The sequence below is a fragment of the Nuphar pumila genome, chromosome 13, assembly GCF_984573655.1.
Source record: "Nuphar pumila chromosome 13, dmNupPumi1.hap1.1, whole genome shotgun sequence".
In the NCBI taxonomy this organism is placed as follows: Eukaryota; Viridiplantae; Streptophyta; class Magnoliopsida; order Nymphaeales; family Nymphaeaceae; genus Nuphar; species Nuphar pumila.
In genome coordinates, this window is record NC_143261.1 from 24,108,322 (window position 1) to 24,134,279 (window position 25,958).

Here is a 25,958-nt window from a genome sequence, read left to right on the forward strand (position 1 = left end):
AGATGGCTACGAACTTCCTTACAAATGCCAAAACTATCTCCATTTCGCACCGACAAGGTCTGCCAGACTTCCACGATAGTGAACGGTGTGGTGAGACGGATCTGTGTGGATCCGAATCCGGATCAAATTTTGAGGGCCAGGTCTTAATTGGGATTGGTCCCACGCTTTTTTTTTTTAAAGGCAAGCTAGAGTTAGGTACACCCCTACCAAATATCTCTTAAGCTCCATATGGCAGAGTGATTCGATCCGGGGCCTTGCACATGACACAGCTCTCAGTGATAAATTTTTTTTTTGAAAGACAAGCTGGGGTTAGGCTGATCCTATAGGAACAATAGCCGCCCCATAGAGCAGAGGGATTCCATCCTGGGCCTTCAGCTTGACACAGTACCCCGCTTACCACATGGGAAACCGGTGGTCCCACGCTTTTCTTGCCAAAGCCAAAAAGTCCCAAAACGCAATAGGGCCTTAGAAGATCTCAGTCAGTGGGGATCTTTTCGGTATAAGAAATACAAATAGGGTTATTTTCGTCATTCAGATGTTGTCTTCGCCGCCGTAACAGCAAAGGGTTGTCAGTGGGAAAGAATTCGGGGGAGGACCGGAGATTTGTACTGTCCAGCTTATCTTAAATGGACACCTCACTTCTCTCTCTCTCTCTCTCTCCTCGCTCTGAAGAGAGCGTTACACATCCGAAGAAGCTTTCCTTTTCCTCCCTCTCTCTCTTGCAATTTTCCGTGGATTCGATTTCTTGGAGTTCATTTTCCAGGTAAAATTCTTCGTCTTCCTCCTTTTTTTCCTTCTCTCCTGCGCTATCATTTTCTCGCATTTCCGGAATTCTTCCACCTTTTGTTCTTTTTTTTAAACATCTTTTTTTTTCTTCTTCTTCTCGTTTCCCTCCTTTACTTTTATTTTCCCTCCTTTTCTGCTTTTTCTAAGGTCTGGAAGGATGCTCTGTTTTCATGTCGATAATGCGTTTCTTTTTATTGCTCCGACTCGTGAATTAGTTTAGTTTTTTGCGTTTTTTTTCGTCTTTGTTCTACTTGAGCTTTGATTTTTCTTTTCTGTATTGTTTCTTTGTATATTCTCAGGATTGAGGGTTAGTTGAGACGATCTTGCTTTTAGTGCGTGCGTTTTGAAGATCTGTGTGGATTCTTTAGAGCATTTTTTTTTTTGTTTTTCTTATGATTTATTTGTTTTTTATGTGGAGAATAGGCTTTTATACGTAGGATTCGTTTGCTGGAGATTCGTTATGAGGTTTCTCTTGAAATGCAGAGTTCTGGATCTATCTGTGATGTTTGCGATGAATTAGTCGATAGGAACTCGAGATCTCTCTTGATCTGTGCTTCTGAGTGTGAAATTAGGAACCCGTTTTTGGAGAAAATTTCGAACCCAGGCTGGTTTGAATAAAGCTGTAGAAAACCTGATCTTTTTGGCCCGATTGTTGATTTGAGGCATTTTTGATCGGAAGCAAATGCGTGGCTTTGTGAGGTTGATGCATTGTGGTAGGCGTCCCATGGTTGGAGGGATTGATTTGTGTGTTTTTGCCATCATCTGTTCTCTTCTTGGATGTCGGCGTCTTGAATTGGACCGTGATCTGTTTCAACTGCGCATACAAAAAGAAAGAGCCTATCTGGTTTTGAAATCCGCTGTTTGATACTTCACGAACCGATTTGCCTGTTGCATTTCTATTGATGTGTATTTTATTTGTAAAATGAGTTCATTAGTAGTATGCTGGCATTGGCACTTCAGTGTCATCTCTCGGAATTGAAAGATAAGTTGAATATATATATAAAATCAAGCATGTACATCACATCTGTATGGTCAGATTTTAGAAAAAATCCTTCCAAAGCCCGGTAGGCTTGAAAAGTGGTAGGCAGCTACCACTTCCTCTCTCTCTCTCTCTCTCTCTCTCTCGATCGAGAGAGAGAGAGAGAGAGAGAGAGAGAGAGAGAGAGAGAGAGAGAGAGAGAGTAGGTGGTAGCTGCCTACTCCGTTTTGTACCTACTGTCAGACTACCATGCTTTGAAAGGGTTTTTTCTATTTTTTCTAAAATTTGACCATAAAGATGTGATCTACTTTCTTGATTTTATAGGAATCGACTCTTGGTTCGTCCGATTCTGACACGCAGGTAGGTTTTTATAAGATTTAAAAATTGACGGTCTACAATTTTAAAAAATATTCAATGCTTAAAAAGTCATTTTTATCGAAAAAAACATGATCCAAGTGTCATTTCCTACCAAATTGACCATGCCGAACACATCTGCAGGGTCAGATTTGCGGAAAACAACCCTGCAACACCTATTTACTGGTGGTAGGCTCAAAAAGTGGTAGGCAGCTACCAATTTTCCTATATATATTTATATATTTATATATTTATGTAGTTCATGGACTTAATGGCACCACTTCTTATGGAGTTCATGGATGGTTTGATTTTACCTTGTGTTTCTGAAGACAGAAGGTTGATAATCAAACCTGGACAATGGAACATAGTGCGTGTTGCGCCTATGTTTTTTATTCAAAGATATTGTAGGACAATCGGTTCTCCTTTCTTAAGTCTCTGGTTAGATTAATGCCTGAATTGTTGCAAATACATATATAAAGTTCTAGGATCTTTTACACGATTAATTAGATAAATTAAATATAATATGCAAGCTGGTCATCACTAGAATATTGTTCATTCTTGTTGATCTTTCATGGGGTTATACATTTTGATAACCTAAATTCTAGTGAGCACTGGTGTACTTGGAAATGACAGGAATGACCATATCAAAATGGGTAAGGAGCAAGGTTACCAGACTAGGAAGCGGAAGCGGGATACGAGAAGTGAGGTATTTTAAAATTTATAAGCAGGAAGCGAGGAATCAATTTAAAAGAAAAAATAGGAATAAAAAAGGAAGTGATATGAGATTGAATGGGAAATAAAATACTAATCAAATGGGAAGGGAGTAAAAACTAAAATGAATATTCTTAAATTTCATGATTTTGTAGTGTTTTAATTAAATTATTTTCAAAATCTAAAAATTATTATTGCAAAGTTAGAGAAAGTACATGAAAAGTGAGTGGAAAGCGTGAAAGGAAGCATATGAAAAGCATGATAGAAACACATAGGAAGCATGTAGGGAAGCAGGAGAAAAACATGAGAAACATAAAAGAAGCGTGCAAGAATCGAGATTCCCATCAAGTTTTGTAAGTGAGGAGTTTCACGCTTCCAAAGCGAGTTTTTGAGAAGCGTGCTGAAATGTAATGGGGAGCTTAAATTAACAAGGGCAAGTGTCAAGAATGACACTAAAGCATAACCCTTAAAAAGGGTATAACTGGAAAGAAAATAAAAATAAAATTGTATTCTTTATTGATATGAAAAACAATTGCTTAAGAAGCATTGGAATAAAATACAAGAGGGGCTGCACCCCTTTATATACACCTCTGAAAGAGGACTCAATAGAGCTGTTGGACACAGTCCAACAGCTCTATTTAGAGCTGTTGGAATGTGTCAGTCCAACAACTCTATTAAGAGCTGTTGGATTGTGTCAGTCCAACAGTTCTATTGCTAGTCAAGTCTGGACAGGATTTGACTAGCAACAGTCATTCTAGTTCAAACTGAACTAGATGACATAAAGACAAAAAATAAAAATAAAGGAAAAAAATTACAAAAAAGAAAGAAATGAAAAATGTATTTATATATATATATAATAATATAATATTATTATATATACATATATGTACAATTTTACATTTTAACACTCCCCCTCAAACTTACGGTACAATGAGAGAAAGTTTGTCTAAGAGAAAGTGAAATCGGGGAGTAGCGAGAGGCTTTATAAAGAAGTCTGCTAACTGATATTCTAAAGTGACATATGGCAGATCAATTATCCCGTGTAGATATTCCTCTCTGACGTAGTGACAATCCATTTCGATGTGTTTGGTGCGTTCGTAGAATGTTCTGTTACTGGCAATGTAGATCGCACTTTTGTTGTCACAACACATTTGTGAAGCCTTTGTTGCTTCAGCTCCCATGTCAGCAAGCAGTCGTCGGAGCCAAACTACTTCCATGGTCATGGTTGCCATGGCTCTGTATTCAGCTTCGATGGATGAGAGAGATACCTTCTGCTGCTTTTTACACCTCCACGAGATCAATGATTCCCCTAAAAAGACACAAAAGCCAGTGGTTGAGTGTCTGTTATTGGGATCACCTCCCCAATCAGCATCAGTATATGCAATTAAATCAAGAGAAGATGAGGAAGATAAGAAAAGTCCTCGTGAAAGAGAGGACTTGATGTATCTGATAATACGCATGACTGCTCCCATATGAACAAAAGTAGGAGCATGTTGAAATTGACTTGCTGTATGAACAACATGTGCTATATCTGGTCGGGTAATGGATAGATAAGAAAGTGCCCCAACAAGCTGTCTGTAAGGAGTAGGGTTTGCAAGAAGTTCTCCATCATCAATCTTCATTTTAACATTAACAACTTCTGGAGTGTCAACTTTCTTATCATCAGTAATACCAGACCTGAAAACAATATCAAAAGCAAATTTAGTCTGAGATAATAAATATCCTCTAGGAGAATAAGCAACTTCAATGCCTAAAAAATATCTCAACAAGCCCAAATCAGTCATTTCAAAATGAGATTTAAGAAGTGTTTTGATTGTTTCAACTTCCTGTTTATCGCTTCCGGTGATGATCATATCATCCACATAGAGAAGAAGCACAATGATCTCTGCATCAGAATTCTTAATAAACAAAGCAGTGTCAGTTAAACAGAATTGAAAATCAATATCAATTATAACACGACTAAACCTATCTTACCAAGCTTTTGGTGCTTGTTTAAGTCCATAAAGAACTTTTTCTAAGCGAAGGACTTTACCCTTAGGAATACTTAGACCAGGAGGGGGTTCCATATATACTTCTTCAACTAGCTTTCCATTTAAAAAAACATTTTTGACATCCATTTGAAAAATAGACCATTTTTTGATAGAAGCTAAGGCAATTAAGGTTCAGACAGTAGTCATACGAGCCACCGGAACAAAGGTTTCTTCATAATCAATCCCATATTCTTGGGCATAACCTTTGGCTACTAAACGAACTTTATATCTTTCAAGAGTACCATCACTCTTGGTTTTAATTTTATAAACCCATCGACATCCTATAGTTTTCTTCCCTGGAGGAAGATCTTGAATATTCCATGTAGAAGCCTTTTCAAGTGCATCTAATTCAGCTTTCATGGCTTCTATACATTTGATATCATTTTTTGCTTGAAAATATGTGGATGGTTCTTCATATGAGTGAATTAATGCAATAACTGCCCTATATGTGGGTGAGAAAGACTCGTATGATACAAACTTTCCTGGAGGCCTCGAGATTCGGGATGATTGTCTAGTTGGAATGTTAGAATATTTCTCAAGTGCACATGGAGGATTAGACTCTTGTCGCCTGGAATATTGAATACTAGTATCTCTATGAACTTCTTCATTTTCAACATTAAGATCAATAATTCTTTGATCATCATCAAAGTTACAGTCAAGGTCATATTCATCAGATGTTGATGTTAGATCTAGCAAAAAGGAGTACTCAGTGACGTCTCTTAATTTTCTAAAATCAAAGAAGCTCTCCTTTTCAAGAAAGGAAACATTTCTAGACACATAGTTTATTATTTTTGAAGTCAAAACATCTATAACCTTTCTGGTTTTCAGCATATCCTAAAAAGGCACAGGGAATCGCACGAGGGGAAAGTTTATCATTTTTGTCAGTAAATATGAAACATTTGCACCCAAATATTCTTAGTCTAGAGTAGTCTGGAAAATGTTCATAAGTTTTTCAATGGGAGTGATACTTTGTAACGAAGAAGATGACATCCTATTAATGAGATAGGTGGCAGTTAAGGCAGCTTCTGCCCAAAAGTCTTTCGGGACTTGATTTGCTATTAATAAAGTCCTAGTGGTTTCTATAATATGGCGATGTTTTCGTTCTGCCAGTCCATTTTGTTGAGGTGTATAAGGACAAGATCTTTGATGTGTGATGCCATGCAATTTAAGATAATTTTGAAAATCTGTGGATAAAAACTCTCCCCCTGAATCTGTGCGAAAAATAGTAATATCATTTTGAAACTTGTTTTTAACCATATTATGAAAAGTTTGAAAGTATGAAAATACTTCAGACTTATGTTTGAGAAAGTACATCCACGTATGTCGGGAGAAATCATCGACAAAAATAACATAGTAAACAAATCCTCCTTTAGAAATTACTGGTGCAGGACCCCAAACATCCGAGTGTATTAATTCAAGTGGTCTTGAAGAGAAAAAGGTTCTGTTCTGAAATGGTAATCTTTTCATTTTGCCGAGAATACAATATTTACAATCAAATGATTCAGAGTTACAAAATTTCCCTAGATTTGGAAAATGTTGGATTTTGGTTATATGTGGGTGACCAAGTCTCTTATGCCACAGTTCCAACTCTATTTTTTGAATATTATAACAAAAAGCTTTCTTCGGCATTTCTAAAAAATCCATGTAATAGAGTCCTCCTTCTCTATGGCCTTCCCCAATCAGCTTGCCTGACTGGCGATCCTGTACCCAACAACCATGAGAAGAAAAAGAAATATTACACCCATAATCAGAAATTTGAGATACAGATAAAAGATTTAAATTTAATTTGGGAACATGTCTAATTTCTGGAATAAATTTTTTTTTTGTTTTATAAATTTTTTCAAAATTTCCTATTCCTTCTATTTCAAGAGAAGTCCCATCAGCAGTAAAGACCTTTGACACACTTGTTTTATTTTTAACACATTTGGATAGACTTTGATTATTTGGGGTCATATGAAAAGATGCACCAGAGTCAAGAAGCCAAGAAATTTTACCTAGATCAGAAAAAAATGAGGTTGTTGCGCCGGTTGAAGCTTCAGATGAGGAAGATGCACCTTTGATGAGAGGCTGAAGAATCTCCATTAGTTGGGTCAGGAAAACTGGTGCATCCTGATCTTTAGGCTCCGATCCAGCAATTGCAGCTCTTTTTTCTCTCAGCTCCTTAAGTTTGAGACATTGTGGCCTGTAGTGTCCCGGTTCATGACAGTGATGACAAATAACTTTCTTCTTATCATAGTTACCATTTTGTCGGTTAAAGTGAGGAGGCCTATATGATCGAACATGATTCCTTGGTCTAGACACGGCTAAAACGGAATCATCTTCAATTTTTAAAGAACATTTTCGGAGACGATTTTCTTCCATTGTTAACTCTTCAATAGTTTCAACAATAGAATGAATTTTTCCCCGGTGAAGTAGGGTCGATTTAGTGGTTTCAAATTCCGGCCTTAATCCAGTGATAAACTGGTAAAAATGTTCAACATCGAGTTGTTTTTGACGAAGCTCGATGTCTTCGGCACAATGCCACTTTGGTTCTAAAAGGGAAAGTTCTTCCCAAAGTTCGGACAACCCATTGTAATATCCATGAATAGTTGTCTCCTTGTGTCATCATTCAAACTTTTTCTTGGAGGTTGCACACGTGTGCAATATCTTTAAGGGAATATATATTCTTAAGGTATTCCCATACCTTATCGGCATGATCAAATTTGGCAAGACTTGAGTATTTTTTAATGTCAACGCTATTGATAAGCCATGACATTATCTTCACATGAGATATTCTCCATTCTTTCCATTTCTTCTCGTATGAGGCAATAGCCTTGATTTTCTCTTTTTCCGATAGAGGGACCTCTTTATCTCCCTCCTTTTTAGTAAGAGATAGCTTAGGTTCCGAATCGGAACCATCCACAATCCCTCATAAGCCTTTTCCCCATATATGGTGCTTCATGATTGAAGCCCATGTTACATAGTTCGTATCGCTTAGTTTCATAGGCATGATGGTGACTTTATCATTGTCATCCATCGATTACAAGGAGAGAAAGAATAGGGATAGAAGAGAAACAAGAAGGAAAATGAAAAAGAAAGAAAAAAAAAAAACAATACAACAAGATGTGAAATCTTCTCCAATGAAGTGATAAAACACTTCTCTTCAAGTGGCGAACACTTTTGCAAACGGGCACGGAAACCGAGACAGCTTTTCCTCAAGATTTAGTACTTCCGCGGCTCATGATACCATGAAATGAAATGGGGATCTTCGAAACACGAGCTTAGATTGACAAGGGCAAGTGTCAAGAATGACACTAAAGCATAACCCTTAAAAAGGGTATAACTGGAAAGAAAATAAAAATAAAAATAAAAATGTATTCTTTATTGATATGAAAAACCAATTGCTTAAGAAGCATTGGAATAAAATACAAGAGGGGCTGCACCCCTTTATATTCACAGCTGAAAGAGGACTCAATAGAGCTGTTGGACACAGTTCAACAGCTCTATTTAGAGCTGTTGGACTGTGTCAGTCCAACAGCTCTATTGCTAGTCAAGTCTGGACAGGACTTGACTAGCAACAGTCATTCTAGTTCAAACTGAACTAGATGACATAAAGACAAAAAATAAAAATAAAGGAAAAAATTACAGAAAAGAAAGAAATGAAAAATGTATTTATATATATATATATAATATAATATTATTATATATACATATATGTATAGTTTTACATTTTAACACGTGCTTCCCACCTATTTATGAAGCTTCCTGTAACTCGGGTAAGGAGTCCTTGATGGATGATTTGTGTATACTGTATCATTTGTGAGCAGAACAGTGATACAATCTGGCACCTGCAATTCAAAGGTTGATTGCACATTTGTTAGCAAGATGACACCTGGAATTCTAAGGTTGAGTGCGGCATAATTTTGTCAATGAAAGCGGCACTGGAGTGTTCAGAGAAGTTAAGATACAGAGTGCATGGGCCATGCTGGAGGGCTATGCTGCTATTTTGTGATGGCCTTCTAACTTTCTTGGTTATGTTTACTTACTGTCTTCATGAAACCAATCTCAGTGTTCTAAAAGAATTTGTTTTGTGCATTTGCTTGAGTTTGTGACTTTATACATGGTTTATTTTAAGCTAGTTTCTTCACCAACTAGTGTATGTGTTTAGGTAATATTTCCACAGTTGATTTTACTATGTTAATATTCTTTAAGGCATTTATTTTATCGTTTATTTTGGTACTGGTGAAATGTTTGTATTGTTACACCATGCGCTAGTCTTTTAGTTGCTTCAGTATCCCATTTTTCTAGGTTATCCTTTTCTAATGCTTGTTTTGCTATGTTCTGATTATGAAGCTGTGGTGGGTATGTACTTATTCGTTTATTCACAGGATCTAATTCATGGACCGTCGGAGTTGGCCTTGGAGAAAGAAAAGCTCTGACAAGGCTGCAGCAGGGACAGACTCTACTGGGCCATCTTTGGCAAATTCAAGCAGTCATCTAGAGGATCAGGTAAGCCACCACCTTCAATACTTTATCTGGAAATCTGGAAGTTGTAAAACTTGTAAGACAATTTTTATGTTCTTCATTTTAACTCTCTCTCTCTCTCTCTCTCACACACACACACACATATTCTTCTGTATTTAAGTTACTATATTTTGTATGACTTTTAGATGAAGACTTCATATTTTGAATCTTATAGAGGTGAATTCACTTATCTATTTTCTACAATAATTTGGGATCATTCTGTCAGCTTTTCAGACTTTTACTTGGTTTATCAACATGATATAGCACTTGAAAAGGAGAACTTATAAGCCTTGGCTGGAGGAAAGTTGATAATCAATTTGATGGCACAAATGATTGTGACACACTTTCTCTTTATCAATAAATGCTTATATATTGGTATATAAAATTACAAATGCAAAAGGCAAAGCCTAATCTTGCATAGATCTCACGTTCTACTGTCAACACTTCACCCATTGCCAGCTGATTCTTTTTCTTTTCTATTTTCACGTGTAATCTTTATACTGGGTTTGCTTCATTTGTTTTGGCAGGGTGCTTTGAAGAATGCAAAATTTGTCCAAATCTCTTTAGAAGCATATGCAAAATTGACTGAATCAGAAGAGCAGGTGAACATATTGAATGAAAAGCTTTCATCAGCACTCTTGGATATGACCACTAAGGACAATCTTGTAAAGCAGCACACAAAGGTTGCTGAAGAAGCTGTATCAGGTGCACGTATATAAAGTTTTTTTATACATTGATGAAACTTGCTACTGGTTCTTTCTTCTCTAAGAAATAATGAAAAATTTAGATACTTACGTACAGTTGTGTTTGTTTCTTTCCATTTTGGCATGTTATTGTGGCTTGGACTGCTGGGTCCAATCTTCAGGCTGGGAAAAAGCTGAGGCGGAAGCTCTGGCATTAAAACAACAACTTGAGGCTCTAACACTGGAGAAGCTTGCAGCTGATGATCGGGCTTCCCATCTGGATGGGGCTCTCAAAGAGTGCATGAGGCAGATTCAGCATATTAAAGAAGAAAGTGAACAAAGAATGCAAGAATTGGTGATTACCAAAACTAAACAATGGGAAAAGGTCAAGTTTGAATTTGAAGTAAAAATAGTAAATTTAGAAGATCAGCTCCTCAGGGCATCAGCTGAAAATGATGCACTTGACAGATCATTGCAAGAACGTTCTAATTTGATAATGAAGATGAAAGAAGAAAAATCTCAAGCTGATGCAGAAATTGAAATTCTGAAAACTAATATCCAGTCTTGTGAAAGGGAAATAAGTTCCATGAAGTATGAGTTTCATGTAGTTTCCAAAGAGCTTGAGATTCGCTATGAGGAGAAAAATATGAGTGTTCGATCTGCTGAGGCAGCAAATAAGCATCATTTAGAGGGTGTAAAGAAAATAGCAAAACTAGAAGCAGAGTGCCAAAGATTACGTGGCCTTGTCAGGAAAAAATTGCCCGGTCCTGCTGCATTGGCTCAGATGAAACTTGAAGTTGAGAACTTGGGCAGAGACCATGGAGAAAATAGATTGCGGCGATCCCCTGTCAGAAATTTGATTCCACATCCACCTCCAGCATCTGAAGTTCCTCTTGACATTGCTCAGCAAAGCCATAAAGAGACTGAGTTCCTAAAAGCACATTTGCTGGAAATGGAGGAAGAAACAAAGATGCTGAAGGAGGCTCTAGAAAGGCGTAACAATGAACTCCAAGCTGCTAGAAACATGTGTGCTACAACAGCAAGTAAGCTACATGCTGTTGAAGCACAGATGCAATCCCATGGAAGAAATTTGCAAAAGCCAAATGTGGAAATGCCTGCTGAAGGATCTGTGGATCAAAATAGAAGCACTCCTCCAAGCTTGACATCATTGTCTGAGGATGGCATTGATGATGAAGCAAGCTGTGCTGAGTCCTGGGCCACAGCATTGATTTCAGAACTGTCACAATTCAAGAAAGAGAAGGTTGCTGACAGAGGTGGCAAGCTAGAAAACTCTGCTAACTTGGACCTTATGGATGACTTTCTTGAGATGGAGAAGTTAGCTTGTATGTCGACAGAGTCAAATGGAATTACGTGCACACCCAACCACTTGTCTTCTAAGGAAGCTGGTGAGAATGGATCTGTACCATTTGTTTCTGGTCCAAAGTGTGAAGCTCATATTGACTCAGGAATTCTAGTTTCTCCTGATGAAGAATCTTCCAAATTAGAGTTTGCATCTGATGCAAGCAAAGCAACATTCTCCCTACTTCAGAAAAGACTAGCAGTGATCCTTGCATCAGAGGCTAGGGACACTGGCATGAAGAGGATTCTGGATGATATTAGATGTGTGGTACAGGATATACAAAACGTTTTACCCCAGGCATCTGTAGGTTCCTCTGGGGAACAACCGTCAGAAACCGCTTCTTGTCAGCAGCCGGTATCTCATGCTGCAAGCACGTCCATGGATAATGGGGATTCTTCTCTTCCATGTCTAGACCTGCATCAAAGTATGGGAATTGACTTGACAAACGCTGTATCAAAGATCCATAAGTTTGTTTTATCACTTGCAAAAGAATCTAAGAACAGTTGGAAAGATAACTCTGTTGATCATCAGTTGATTAATCAGATAGACGTGTTTTCTGAATCTGTTAGTAAAGTTCTAAGTGGCAAAATGAGCATGCCAGAATTTATTCTTGATCTTGCCCATGTTTTGGATGAAGCAAGTGAAGTATACTCAAGTATTCTGAGCAGTCATGCAGATATCTTAATCAGTCCAGAGAGCAAAGTACCCAAACATCCTACAGATAACATAGCTTCCAATGGAGCAACTAGTGGTTCTCATTGCAGTTCTGATTTTGAGTGTCTGCAAGGAGGAATCTTGGGTGATGGCTGTGAGATTAAGGACTCATGTAAGTACCTTAATGAAGAAATTGCTCAGTTGAGAATAGATAAGGATAATCTGGAAGCAGATTTGGCTAGATGCAAGGAAAGTTTAGAGCATACAAAAGCTCAATTAGCAGAAACAGAGACCCAGTTATCTGAACTCAATTTGCAGCTTGCATCTTCTCAAAAATCCAATAGCTTGGCAGAGACGCAGCTGAAATGTATGACAGAATCGTATAAGCTACTCGAATTGCATGTTTCAGAAACAGAAAGTGAATTGAACCAGCTAAGAGCAAAAGCAGAGAAGGTAGATTCGGAGCTTCAAGCAGCACAGCATGGCCATCAGGAAGCTTTAGCCAAATGCAAGGATCTTCAGGAGCAGCTTCAAAGGTTAGATGACATCGTGTTGGTTAAAAGCATACTCTATTCATGCAAAAGCCAGAGAATCCATAAAAACTCTTTATATACTGTGCAAGTTATTGAAGATTTTTTATTTTATCTAAGCATTATGGTATGTGGTTCTTTCTTCCGATATCATTATGTCTATGCATGTGTGTGTTTATGCTTGTAGGAATGAGAGATGCTCACACTGCTCTTCATCTTCAGCTGCTGATGTTGAACTCAAAACCAAACAGGTAAGCTGTACAAAATTCCTTCACAATATGGGAACACCTTTCTTTTGTCTCCATGCTTAACTAAATTAACTGTGAAATATGAAGCAGCTACTATATTGGAATTAGGAAATTCTTTACCTTGTACCCTGTCCATCCTTTACATGTAATACAACCATTTTGAAGTTAGATTCATTATGCATGCAATATTTTCTATGTAATATACAGTTACAAGCTATGTCACAGTTACAAGCTATGTCACACAGACACGCCATGTTGGATGTGTGCCCCTCGTGATACGAGTGGACATGCTTGGGCAATCTGATGCAAACACACATTTACAACTATTATTTTAATAATTTAATAATAATTTAATATTTTCAATAAAAAATGCATTTTATCATTAAAATATCAAAAAATAATTTTTATTGATTAAAAGATTGAAAAATTCCATGTCCTCATGTCCTATTTCGAACATGTGAGTCAAACTCACGTGTCCTCGTGTCCATGAATCTTTGTGACATAGTTTGGAACCACATCAATTCATCACTTCCAACAACTCATTTCAATGACATGACCAAACTTATTATCAAGACTTTGGTGTTGCCAGGAATTAAAGGTTGTTGTTGTTATCAATGTTGTAAGTGTTAAAATGTAAAACTGTACATATATATAATAATATTATATTATTATATATATAAATATATTTTTCATTTCTTTCTTTTCTGTAATTTTTTTCCTTTATTTTTATTTTTTTTCTTTATGTCATCTAGTTCAGTTTGAACTAGAATGACTGTTGCTAGTCAAGTCCTGTCCAGACTTGACTAGCAATAGAGCTGTTGGACTGACACAGTCCAGCTGTTCTATTGAGTCCTCTTTCAGCTGTGTATATAAAGGGGTGCAGCCCCTCTTGGATTTCATTCCAATGCTTCTTAAGCAATTGGTTTTTCATATCAATAAAGAATACATTTTTATTTTTATTTTGTCTCCAGTTATACCCTTTTTAAGGGTTATGCTTTAGTGTCATTCTTGACACTTGCCCTTGTGAATCTAAGCTCGTGTTTCGAAGATCCCCATTTCATTTCATCGTATCAGAGCCGCAGAAGTACTAAATCTTGAGGAAAAGCTGCCTCGGTTTTCATGCCCGTTTGCAAAAGTGTTCGCCACTTGAAGAGAAGTGTTTTATCACTTCATTGAGAAAGATTTCACATCTTGTTGTATTGTTTTTTCTTCTTTCTTTTTCATTTTCCTTCTTGTTTCTCTTCTATCCCTATTCTTTCTCTCCTTGTAATCGATGGATGACAATGATAAAGTCACCATCATGCCTATGAAACTAAGCGATACGAACTATGTAACATGGGCTTCAATCATGAAGCACCATATATGGGGAAAAGGCCTATGGGGGATTATGGATGGTTCTGATTCGGAACCTAAGCTATCTCTTACTAAAAAGGAGGGAGATAAAGAGGTCCCTCTATCGGAAGAAGAGAAAATCAAGACTATTGCCTCATACGAGAAGAAATGGAAAGAATGAAGAATATCTCATGCGAAGATAATGTCATGACTTATCAATAGGGTTGACATTAAAAAATGCTCAAGTCTTGCCAAATTTGATCATGCCGAAAGGCATGAGAATACCTTAACAATATGATCACATCCAAGAGCCCTGATCTTTTGCTGAAGCCAGTCAACATACTCGTTCGATTGATGTCGTGAATGAAGAGATTAAGGCCCTTTATGAATGTGTCACATGGTCGGTTGCGCTTAGGTCTGAAAATAAGAATGTTGCTGGATGTCGTTGGGTGTACAAAGTCAAAAGAAAATCTAATGACAACATTGAGTGTTTTAAGCCGAGGTTAGTTGCAAAAGGTTACACTCAAGAGCATGGACTGGATTTTGATGAAACATTCAGTACAGTGGTTTGGATGGGCACAATTCACATCGTTTTATCGTTAACTGTATCAAATGGGTGAAACCTATTTTAGCTAGATGTTAAAAATGCCTTTCTGCATGACGATTTCTATGAAGAGGTGTATATGGAGCATCCCCTTGACTATCCTGAGGGAGACCCGTATTCCACTGTGCTTCAGTTAAAAAAGGCTATCTATGGCCTTAAGTAGGCATCCTGAGCATGGTTTGATACCTTCAGTGTTGTAGTTAGATCCCTTGGTTTTTAGCGGAGTCACTGTGACTACTCTCTTTTTGTCCATCATGATAAATTTGATCTTACTATTGTCTTAGTATATGTGGATGATATCACTATTACAGGGAACAATGAGGCACAAATTGAATAGTTAAAATCCATTCTTCATCAACGATTTCACATGAAGGATTTGTGACCTCTTCATTTTTTCTTGGGAGTAGCAACCAAATCGCTTGGTTCTGTCTTAACACAAGTATGCTCGGGATATTTTGCAACGCAGCAGAATGTTAGAATGTAAGCCAATGCATATTCCCATGGTTGTTTAGTCTCAATTGGGCATTCCATCTTCTGATGATGTAGATCTTCCGGAACCAGAAAAATATCAAAGCATTGTTGGAGCTCTGCAATACTTAACTTTCACTCAACCAAATCTTATTTTTTCGGTGAATCAGGTTTCACAATTTATGCATAAACCTCAAGTGAAACATATGGAAGCTGTGAAATGAATTTTGACGTACATTAAGGGTACTCTTTCAAATGTGCTTATTGTGAAAGTATCTCCAATAAGATACTAATATCAAGACCTTAATATTCTTGATAATAAACCCACCACGAATGCACAATAAGAACACTTTAGAACACTTGTGCACAAAGGCACAACTCACAGATAACTCACAAATGCACAAAGGCATAAAAACAATGGAATCGATTTATTGAGAACTTGGGCTTTGACTCAAAGCCATGAGAAATACAAGGGGGTGAAACCCCTATTTATAACAACACAAGAGGAGCCTTGGAGGGGCTCCACTCATAGACGTTGGAGCCCCTCCAACGGTCACAAATGTGATCGTTGGAGAGGGCCCAACGTCTATGTTAGTGGCCCCCCCAAGGTACCTTTTGGTACTTTACAAAAATAAAATAAAAAATAAAAGAAAAAGAAAACTAAAACAAATTACAATCACATTCATAAGGTGAATGTGCGTAAAATAGAGGAAAAGACTAATCTACCCCTACGGCTAAACAAAACAGAAATATATATTTTATATATATAATAAGTATATACATATACATATATATTAATATATGTATATGTATTACCTTATATATATAAAATATATATATTACATTGAATGATTAGGTATATAATTTAACACCCCCCCTCAAACTTAGGGCAGGATGACTGAGAGTTTGCTAAGAAGAAAGTTGAAACGCGGAGCACACAAGGCTTTAGTGAAGAAGTCCGCCAATTGATATTCGGACGTGACATATGGAAGGTCAATGATTCCTTTGAGGTACGCCTCCCGAACGTAGTGACAATCCATCTCTATGTGTTTGGTCCGCTCATGAAAAGTGTGATTTTTAGCAATATAAATCGCACTTTTGTTGTCACAGCAAAGCTTGGTAGGCTCTTCAATAGTGATCCCCATGTCTTCCAACAACTGATAAATCCAAACAATTTCCATGGTAGTAGTCGCCATGGCACGATATTCCGCTTCAGTTGATGATAGAGACACCTTTTGCTGCTTCTTACATCTCCATGAGATTAATGAGTCTCCTAAGAATACACAAAAAACAGTGGTGGAGTGACGGTTATTTGGGTCACCTCCCCAATCAGAGTCAGTATAAGCAATTAATCTTAACTCAGAAGAAGAAGACAGAAAAACTCCCTTATTAATAGTGTGCTTTAGGTATCTTACGACACGTAAGATAGCACCCATGTGAACAGAAGTTGGTGCATGCTGAAACTGACTTGCCGTATGCACCGCATGTGAGATATCTGGTCTGGTGATACTTAGGTACATCAACGATCCTACTAGTTGCCTGTAGGGAGTAGGATCAGAGAGAGGAACACCATAATTAATCTTCATTTTAGCTCCTACTATAGCAGGAGTTTCACAAATTTTATCATCTATAATACCTGACTTGTCAATAATCTCAGATGCAAGCTTAGTTTGAGACAAAAAGTATCCTCTATGAGAATAAGCTACCTCAATACCCAAAAAATAAGTTTAAAAGCCTAAGTCAGACATTTCAAACTTATCCTTTAAAATGGATTTTATGCTTTTAATCCCTTGAATCGCTCCCAGTTATAAGCATGTCATCCACATAAAGTAGTAGAATAACAATCCCTGCATTAGATTTTCTAACAAACAAAGCAGTATCAGTAAAGCAGGATGAGAAATCATTTTCTAACATTACGGAGTTAAACCTATCATACCAAGCCTTGGGAGCTTGTTTCAAACCATAAAGTGCTTTCCGAAGACGAAACACTTTTCCTTTAGGATACTCCATTCCAGGAGGAGCATCCATATATACTTCTTCGTTTAGATCTCCGTTTAAAAACACATTCTTAACATCCATCTGATAGATGTTCCATTTATTGATTGACGCAGCGGTTATAAGACATCGGACGGTGACCATTCGAGAAACGGGGGCAAAAGTCTCCTCATAATCAATCCCATATTTTTGACCATATCCTTTTGCAACTAAGCGGGCCTTATATCTCTCAAGAGACCCATCACTCTTAGTTTTGACTTTAAATACTCATCTACACCCTATTGCTTTCTTGTCTTTAGGAAGGTCTTGAAACTCCCATGTCTTTGCTTTCTTTAAGGCTTCAAGTTCATTATTCATAGCGACTATCCATTCTGGGCATTTTCGTGCTTCCTCAAAATCCCTAGGTTCTGTGTACGAGTGAATGGCTCTTAGACAGACTATATTTTGGTGAAAAGGACTCATATGAGATGAACCTAGAAGGGGGTCTTCTTGATCTTTCGGTCCTATGAAGATTTCCTTCACTTGAAGGGGTAGACTCACTATCATATCTTTCGAGGGCACTTCTAAAAGTATTCCTATCTCTATGAGAGTAGGTTATAGGATCTCTATGTGGTTCTTCATTGATGTGTTGATCAGAATGAGTTTCATTATTATTCAAGTCATTTTGATTTGTTTCATCATCACTAGTATCATCATCTTCAGTTAATAAATCAAACAGAAAAGAATAGTCTATATTCTCGTCATTAGTTTCAAGTTTTTCGAAACCACTAATATTTTCCAAGAAGCTTACATTTCTGAAAACATATAGTTTATCACTTTTAACATCATAACAACGAAAGCCTTTATGAGTTTCAGAATAACCAAGAAAGGCACAAGGAATGGCCTTAGGGGAGAGTTTGTCATTTTTATCAGTAAGGACAAAACATTTACATCCAAAAACCCTTAACCTGCTATAATCAGGTTCTTTTTCGTATAATTTTTCAAATGGGGAAATCTTGTTCAAGTTTTTAGATGGAAGTCTATTTATGAGATAGACAGAAGTAAGAGCGGCCTCCGCCCAAAGTTTTTTCGGAATATTTTGGGAAATGAGCAAAGTTCGTGTGGTTTCAATAATATGCCTATGTTTTCGTTCAGCCAACCCATTTTGTTGGGGGGGTTTAGGACAAGACTTTTGATGGAGAATTCCATAATTTTCAAGATAACTTTTGAATTCATTGGAAAGGTATTCGCCACCCGAATCGGTTCTAAGAATTTTTAAATTTCCATTGAATTGATTTAAAATCATCATATGAAATGTTTTAAAAGTTGAAAAAACTTCATGTTTATGTTTAAGAAAATATATCCAACTAAACCTAGTGAAGTCGTCCACAAAGATAACATAGTAAGAGAAACCTCCCTTGGATATCACCGGAGCCGGACCCCATACATCAGAGTGAACGATTTCAAAAGGTTTTGTTGTAAACATGGATCTTTGAGGAAAAGGAAGACTTCTCATTTTTCCAAGAATACATTCATTACAAACAAAATTTTCATTACAAAGATGCTTAATAAAAGGCAAATAAGAGATTTTAACAATGTTGGGATGACCCAATCTCTTATGCCATACATGAATATCTTTGTTTTGAGCAACATTACAAAATTGATTCTTGGGAATTTTAAGAAAATCAACATAGTAGAGGTCTCCTCTCCTAGAGCCTTCCCCAATCAACTTCCCGGACTGGCGATCCTGTATCCAACATTTATCAGAAGAGAATTTTATATCGCAACCACAGTCCGAGAGTTGAGAAACGGAAAGTAAATTTAAGTTTAGTTTTGGTATAAGACGAATTTTTGGGATAAAGAAGTCTTGTTTTTCAAAATTGTCCATTCCTTTAATTTCAAGAGGTGTTCCATCCGCCGTTGAGACAAAAGATGGAAGACAATTTTTAGAATAATCAGAAAGAAAACAATGGCTTGGAGTCATATGAAACGAAGCACCGGAATCAAGTAGCCAAAATGTTTTACCAAGAGAGGAAGATGATGACATAGCGGCTCCCGAAATGCCTCCTTTGAGAAGAGGTTGAAGAGCATCCATAATTTGATGAAGCGAAAGAGGTTCATTTGATGTCGAAGGCCGTTCCTCCGATTGGGATGCTAAAGCCGCGACAAGAAATTTCTTCCATTTGGGACAATTGGGTTTGATATGTCCCGGTTCTTTACAAAAATGGCAAGTTAATTTGTTATAATCTCTCTTGCCATATCGATCATTTTGCGCTTGATTTTTGAAATGGGGCGGTTTGTAGGTCTTCAAATTATTTTTGGGTCTTGACACAGCATTAACCACTTCATAATCACTTTGAGAAGGTGTAGCAAGGATGCTTGGGTTATTTTTACTGATCCCCATACGTGTTTCCTCACCACTTAGCTTGGTGATGACATCTTCAATAGAGGGGGATGTAAAAGCGGATAGAAGAGAGGACCGAATTTGCTCAAATTCGGGTCTAAGACCATTTAGGAAGTTGAAAAATTGATCTTCCTCTAGTTGTTTGTGCCTTAATTCAATAGCTTCTCCGCTCCATTTTGGTTCGAGCATGGCAAACTCGTCCCAAATAGATGATAATTCGGCAAAATATTCCCGAATAGATAAATCATTTTGTTGAAGAGTCAAGGCTTTCTTTTGAAGATAGTATTTGTGAGACAAGTCCCTTGAAGTATACATTTTTTCAAGGTACAACCAAGCTTCGGAGGCCCTTTTAAACTTAATGATGTTGGCATTGATCTTGGTTTCGACGGATGAAAAAATCCAAGACAATATTTTGAAGTTCTTCATTTCCCACTCATCATGCTTTTTGGAATATTCTTCTAAGGCCTTTTGTCTATCTTCTCCTTCAAGAATCTTAATTTCCCCTTTCTCTATAATAGAAAGTTTGGGTTCGGGTTCCGATATAGAACCTTGAACGTAACCCCAAAGGCCTTTCCCTTTGATATGGGCTTCCATATTGCCGGCCCAAACATGGTAGTTCGAACCACTAAGTTTAAACCCAAGGGAGAAGTGGGAGTCTTTTTCACCCATTAGAGAGAAGAAAAGATGAAAAATAATGCGTACCTTAACGGTTTTTCAAACTTTTCTTGACAAAGGTTGCTTCTAAAATATTGCCCGAAGTAAATGCTTTACTCCAAAACTTCACTAGCTTGAGGGCATGTTTTTCGAGGTACTTCACAAGAGACGAGATGCACGATCCTCCTCCTTCCAACGATGCTTTGATACCATGTGAAAGTATCTCCAATAAGATACTAATATCAAGACCTTAATATTCTTGATAATAAACCCACCACGAATGCACAATAAGAACACTTTAGAACACTTGTGCACAAAGGCACAACTCACAAATGCACAAAGGCATAAAAACAATGGAATCGATTTATTGAGAACTTGGGCTTTGACTCAAAGCCATGAGAAATACAAGGGGGGTGAAACCCCTATTTATAACAACACAAGAGGAGCCTTGGAGGGGCTCCACTCATAGACGTTGGAGCCCCTCCAACGGTCACAAATGTGACCGTTGGAGAGGGCCCAACGTCTATGTTAGTGGCCCCCCCAAGGTACCTTTTGGTACTTTACAAAAATAAAATAAAAAATAAAAGAAAAAGAAAACTAAAACAAATTACAATCACATTCATAAGGTGAATGTGCGTAAAATAGAGGAAAAGACTAATCTACCCCTACGGCTAAACAAAACAGAAATATATATTTTATATATATATAATAAGTAGATACATATACATATATATTAATATATGTATATGTATTACCTTATATATATAAAATATATATATTACATTGGATGATTAGGTATATAATTTAACACTTATATACTTTAAACTCGTATCATGCTCCTCTCCTGTATCCATCAAAGTTGTTGCATACTTTGACCCGGATTGGGCTCATGATCCTACCACTCGTCGTTCTATCACCAGTTATGGAGTATACTTGGGATCTTATCTTGTGTCTTGGGTTAGTTGAAAGCAGAAAACTATTGTCTGCTCTAGCACGAAGGCTGAATATCGTGCTATGGTAGCGGTAACGACAGAAGTTTGCTTGGATTAAACATGTTTTATTCAGTCTTCATCAGTACATTTCTAGTTCTCTATTATATTGTGACAATCGTAGTATTGTAGCTATCTCCACTAATCCTATTAAGCATGGTAAGATGAAACATATGGAGATTGACCCATATTTTGAGAAATCCACCCACTCTTTATTCGAGGAGAGAACCAAATAGTTGATCTTTTCACTAAGGCTCTTATTGCAAACCAACAATGGTTGTTGAAGTCCAAATTGTCCATTGTTCTCCACCATGTTCAGTTTAAGGGGACATGTTAAGAATATAATGGATCAAAATGGATCCAAATTCGGATCCAAATATACATGTAAAAGTTGTGTATTCAGCTCCTCAGTTAGAGCAGAGCGGTAAAATTGTAATGTTTCATATATATATATATATATTAAGTAAATGAGACATCCCCCTAGTATTGACCAGAGTTGTCAGTCGGGGAAGCGATTCAGGAAGCGAAGCGGAAGTGGGAAGCGAGGCACTCTCAAAATTTTAGGAAGCGGGAAGCGCGGGATGACTTAGAAGGGAACTAGAAATTGTCTCTGAAGCGACCTAGGAAGCAAACTGGAAGTGACCTAGGAAGTGAGGGGGAAGCGAGGGAGAAGTGAAAAAAAAAAAAAATGAAAATACAAAAAAAATAAAAAAAGAAGGGGAAGCGAGCTTCTCCTAAATTGGGAAGCGCACTTCCCATTTTTTGGCACTTCTCAGTATGTTTCGAAAGTGCTACATTTCGCACTTCCGAAATGTGCTTTGGGGAAGCACGCTTCCCCATGCCCTATGGTGCTTCTAGTAACCCTGGTCTTGATAGGGTTGACTATTATAGTGCAACAACTTTCTCTATTCCTTTTCCTCTTGTTTGTTTTCTATGCAATAAACTTCTTCCAATGGTTTCTCACAAGTTCTTCACACATACTCTCCGTGAAAAGAGAGAGAACCTTGGCATGACCAACTTTCCATTCTTTATAGTCTCTCTTGTAGTCCAAGAGAGTTTTTTCCTTCTCGCTCTTTTTAAGGGTTTCTTCCTTAGTCTCATAATCTCCCGCAATGGACTTGGTTGGAATGGGTTTAGGTTCTAGTGTGGAACCATCAACGTGTTGCCACATATCTTTTCCAACTAAAATCCTCTTCAACATTGTGGCTCATGTGTCCCATCGAATTTGATAGGAACAATCGTCACAATTTCTTTGTCAGCCATTGAGAAGAAAATGAGAGAGAAAAAGAAGAGGAAGAAGATGGCGGATGTTGATGGCGTACTTCCCGAAGCAACATTCTCTCGAACTTTCAAACCACCATGCTATCCTCGATCACACGAATTACAACTTAAGAACTCCAAAGCTCTGATACCATGTAATGGAATATAAAAATGCACAAATAAATGCCACTATGGGCTTATAAAGAATACAAGAGTGTGCACAAAACCAACAAGCCTCTTATGGGCTAATACAAACAATATCACAAAGCCACTTATGGGCAAAAACAATCACATAAAAAATAAAATATATTGATTGAGAGAGTGCTTGAGACAAGCATAACTTGATATGGGAAGAACCCATATTTATAGGCAGCATACAACACATAAGGGGCCAGTCAACTAGCAGGCTACGACAAATTAAATAAAAAACAAAATAAAAACAAAAGCAAAAATACAAATGTGCCGCTAATGGGCACAACCTATTACAAACAAATGAAATGACCAAAATGCCCCTAATAGGCATAAACCTATTACATATACAGAATAACAAAAATAAATGTATATATACATGTATATATAATTATATATACACATACATATTATATATGTATATTATATATACATACATACTATTTATGTATACAACTAATTATATACACATATTTGTCAATACAACTTTAACAGCCCTTTGTTGAAGTTGATGCTGAGTGCATAGTTGTCTAGCGAGGTTTGTCCAAGGAGGAAGCTCTTTGAAAAAAGGTGAAATCATATCATATGCCGCCGTCTAAGCTAAGTGGTTAAAAACTTGAGGGTGTCTAGCATGGGTATGTACTATGGATGTCTTGCAAGGTAACTCTCGCTGGGATACATGCAAAAAAAACTCTTCAAAGGCCTAGCTGCCTCCAAGTGAGGGGTTAGCACCCATATTTATAGGGTTTTGAGGATTTAATGCCACACCATAGTGCTGCATGATAATGCCATGCTGTATTTCCACAGTGTTACATGATAATGCCATGCTATAGTGCGACACCATAATGCCTCACTATATAGCCTCACCATAATGCCACACCATACTGCCGCCTATGTCACATGGATACGGATGTGGGAGTGGGGTGAGATGTAGATACACTTGATAGTTGATACGATACAATAATTTCCACAAAATAAGGTTTGAGGACACGGCCGTACAAACACATAAATGTATGCATGTGTGAGTGTACAAAACAACAATTCTAAATCACTATGCATGAAAGTAAATTGAAATTGAAAATGTGGTGTAATTGATGACAAATTTTAAAAGAAAAGGAACTTGAGTGAATACGAAATAAGTAAATAAGATCATAAAAGAAAATGGATAAAGTTAAACAATGTTGATTGTGTGTGAAACTGGTTTGACTATATCCATTAAATGTCATGTCTTGTCTATGAAGTGTCCGAGTGTTGTGTCATGTCAACATGGGATACACATGCTAAGTGAACTCTGTGTGATATAGAATGCCACACCATAATGACAGACTATAATGCCATCCTACAGTGATACCCGACCATGGGCACGGTATATGCTGCACCTATGGCACAGCCAATACCGTGCTAAGGGTGTGGTATTTTCTGTACCATGACATGTTTCTTACCAACAGGTGTTGTGTCCGGGAGAAATACTTGTGCAATACAAGGAAAGAATTATTCAATATTTTCTGTTTTATTATTATTTTGGGTTTCTAAGTTTGTGGGTTTGGATCTGGATTTTCCCAGCATCCAACATTCTCACCTTTTCCTGGACACTCTCATACGTTTCTACCCTTGTGGGTTTGGAAAATCTGGGTGGTTGTCATAATCCATCAATATTTTTTTTTATGCATTCATGATTATTTCACCTCTTCTATAAGTAATTTGATCTTTTATGATTAGTGGCTCTTATATGTATTTGTGAATACCAGTTTATGTTCTTACTGAGAATGCCACATTTTTTCCATCAGGTGCATGAATGCGAACATGAATATACAAATAAGACATTTATTTCTTCTTTTTCTTTGCAGGAAAGAGAGATAGCAGCTGCATCAGTGAAGCTGGCTGAGTGCCAAGAGACAATCTTTCTCCTTGGAAGGCAACTTAAAGCATTGCATTCTCCGCAGGAGAATGGAGGCACTCCAATCATTGATAAACGTCATGAAAATAGAGTCTGTTTAGAGGATGAAATTGAAATTCTTGAACTTCATGGTATGCATGACTCTCCTGAATCCCAGGCTGATGAGACGGGGTTGGCAGCTACTATCGTACCCAAAACAGATTGTGAATCCAGTGTGGATGCATACAATACGCCATTGATTTCATCAGACACAGAAGTAAGCCCAATGACAAGGTCACCCATCAGCTCCAATCACCCAAAACACAGGCATTCCAAATCATCTTCATCTCCCTCATCATCACTCCCTACACCTGAGAAACAAGCACGGGGTATCAGTAGATTTTTTTCTAGAGGGAAAACCAGCCTGTAGTTTCCTCACAATTTTGAACTTTCAGGTGAAAAAAAGGAAAACTAACAAGAGTTCAATAACCATTACACATAAACACAGCGTCAACTTTTTGAGTCTACCACTTCACGGATGTTTTTATACCTTCTCCGGAGATGGTGGTAATACAATGAGTTGCCACACACAAAAAAAAACTGTTGTTTGCCTTCAGAATGAGTTCTACAGGAGGTTCTCAATTTGGGTTCTTCAAGCTGGTTTTTTGCCCAACACGTGCTGCCAAGTTACAATGAAGCCTTCTGTCCCTTTCCAAAACAAGATGCAGATTTCTTCATAAGCTTCCCTTCTGTTGCTGGCCTAGAACAGGTACACTATGTACCTACATCTGGATTGCTACGACGGTGTAATTGCAGAATCCAGTTCTTTAGGCTTGAGAAGAGGAAGTTGGGTTGTACATAATGTTGATATGTACAGGTGCAGTCTCTTTCTTTTCTTTTTCTTTTTACCTAAAAGCTTTTAATTGGAATGAGATCTGCTGATGGCAATGACAATAGAAAAATCTTGTGATATCTTGAAGAGGAATCTATAAAGGCAGATCCTCTATATATTCTCAAGTTTCATTTATGGAGAAACTTGTTTAATTAGTTGCATGTTTTCAGACATCTTGGCATTCCTGTCTACTTATTTAGAAGTTTTGCAGCAATGATGTGTATAAGGTGAAATATATGGGCACTGAATTCGAAAGTAGACGAACTTTCGGAGGAAATTCTTCATGCCCAGAGGCTACAACATTGATGAGGCAATGCCTGGATAGTCCCCACGTCCAAGGTTGATATTTACGTCTATGCTGATGGGTGGAAACTATTCACCACTGAGGAGCTTAAAGCTTGACACTCAAATTTCTTCTTTGGCTTAGAAGTTGATATGGCCTCTTAGCGACCTTTTTTCTTCAAGGATGAACTACCTA

The 25,958-nt window shown here is 37.4% G+C and overlaps 1 protein-coding gene across 1 annotated transcript; it reads left to right on the top strand.

Moving 5' to 3' along the window:
• Positions 1–586: 586 nt before the first annotated feature.
• LOC149818102 (filament-like plant protein 4) lies at positions 587–25,632 on the top strand. Its single transcript, XM_089984734.1, has 6 exons — positions 587–763; positions 9,228–9,348; positions 9,891–10,068; positions 10,229–12,596; positions 12,778–12,841; positions 24,560–25,632. The coding sequence occupies exons 2-6, from the start codon at positions 9,238–9,240 to the stop codon at positions 25,016–25,018; spliced, it is 3,180 nt and encodes a 1,059-aa protein (XP_089840860.1). The 5' UTR covers positions 587–763; positions 9,228–9,237; the 3' UTR covers positions 25,019–25,632.
• Positions 25,633–25,958: the final 326 nt, after the last annotated feature.

Excerpts from the sequence above, each read along its gene's own strand:
- LOC149818102 (XM_089984734.1), top strand. The coding sequence starts at position 9,238 with ATGGACCGTCGGAGTTGGCCTTGGAGAAAGAAAAGCTCTGACAAGGCT. Across the intron at positions 9,349-9,890 it reads GCAGTCATCTAGAGGATCAG|GGTGCTTTGAAGAATGCAAA; the intron begins GTAAGCCACCAC and ends TTGTTTTGGCAG. Across the intron at positions 12,597-12,777 it reads CTTCAGGAGCAGCTTCAAAG|GAATGAGAGATGCTCACACT; the intron begins GTTAGATGACAT and ends TTATGCTTGTAG.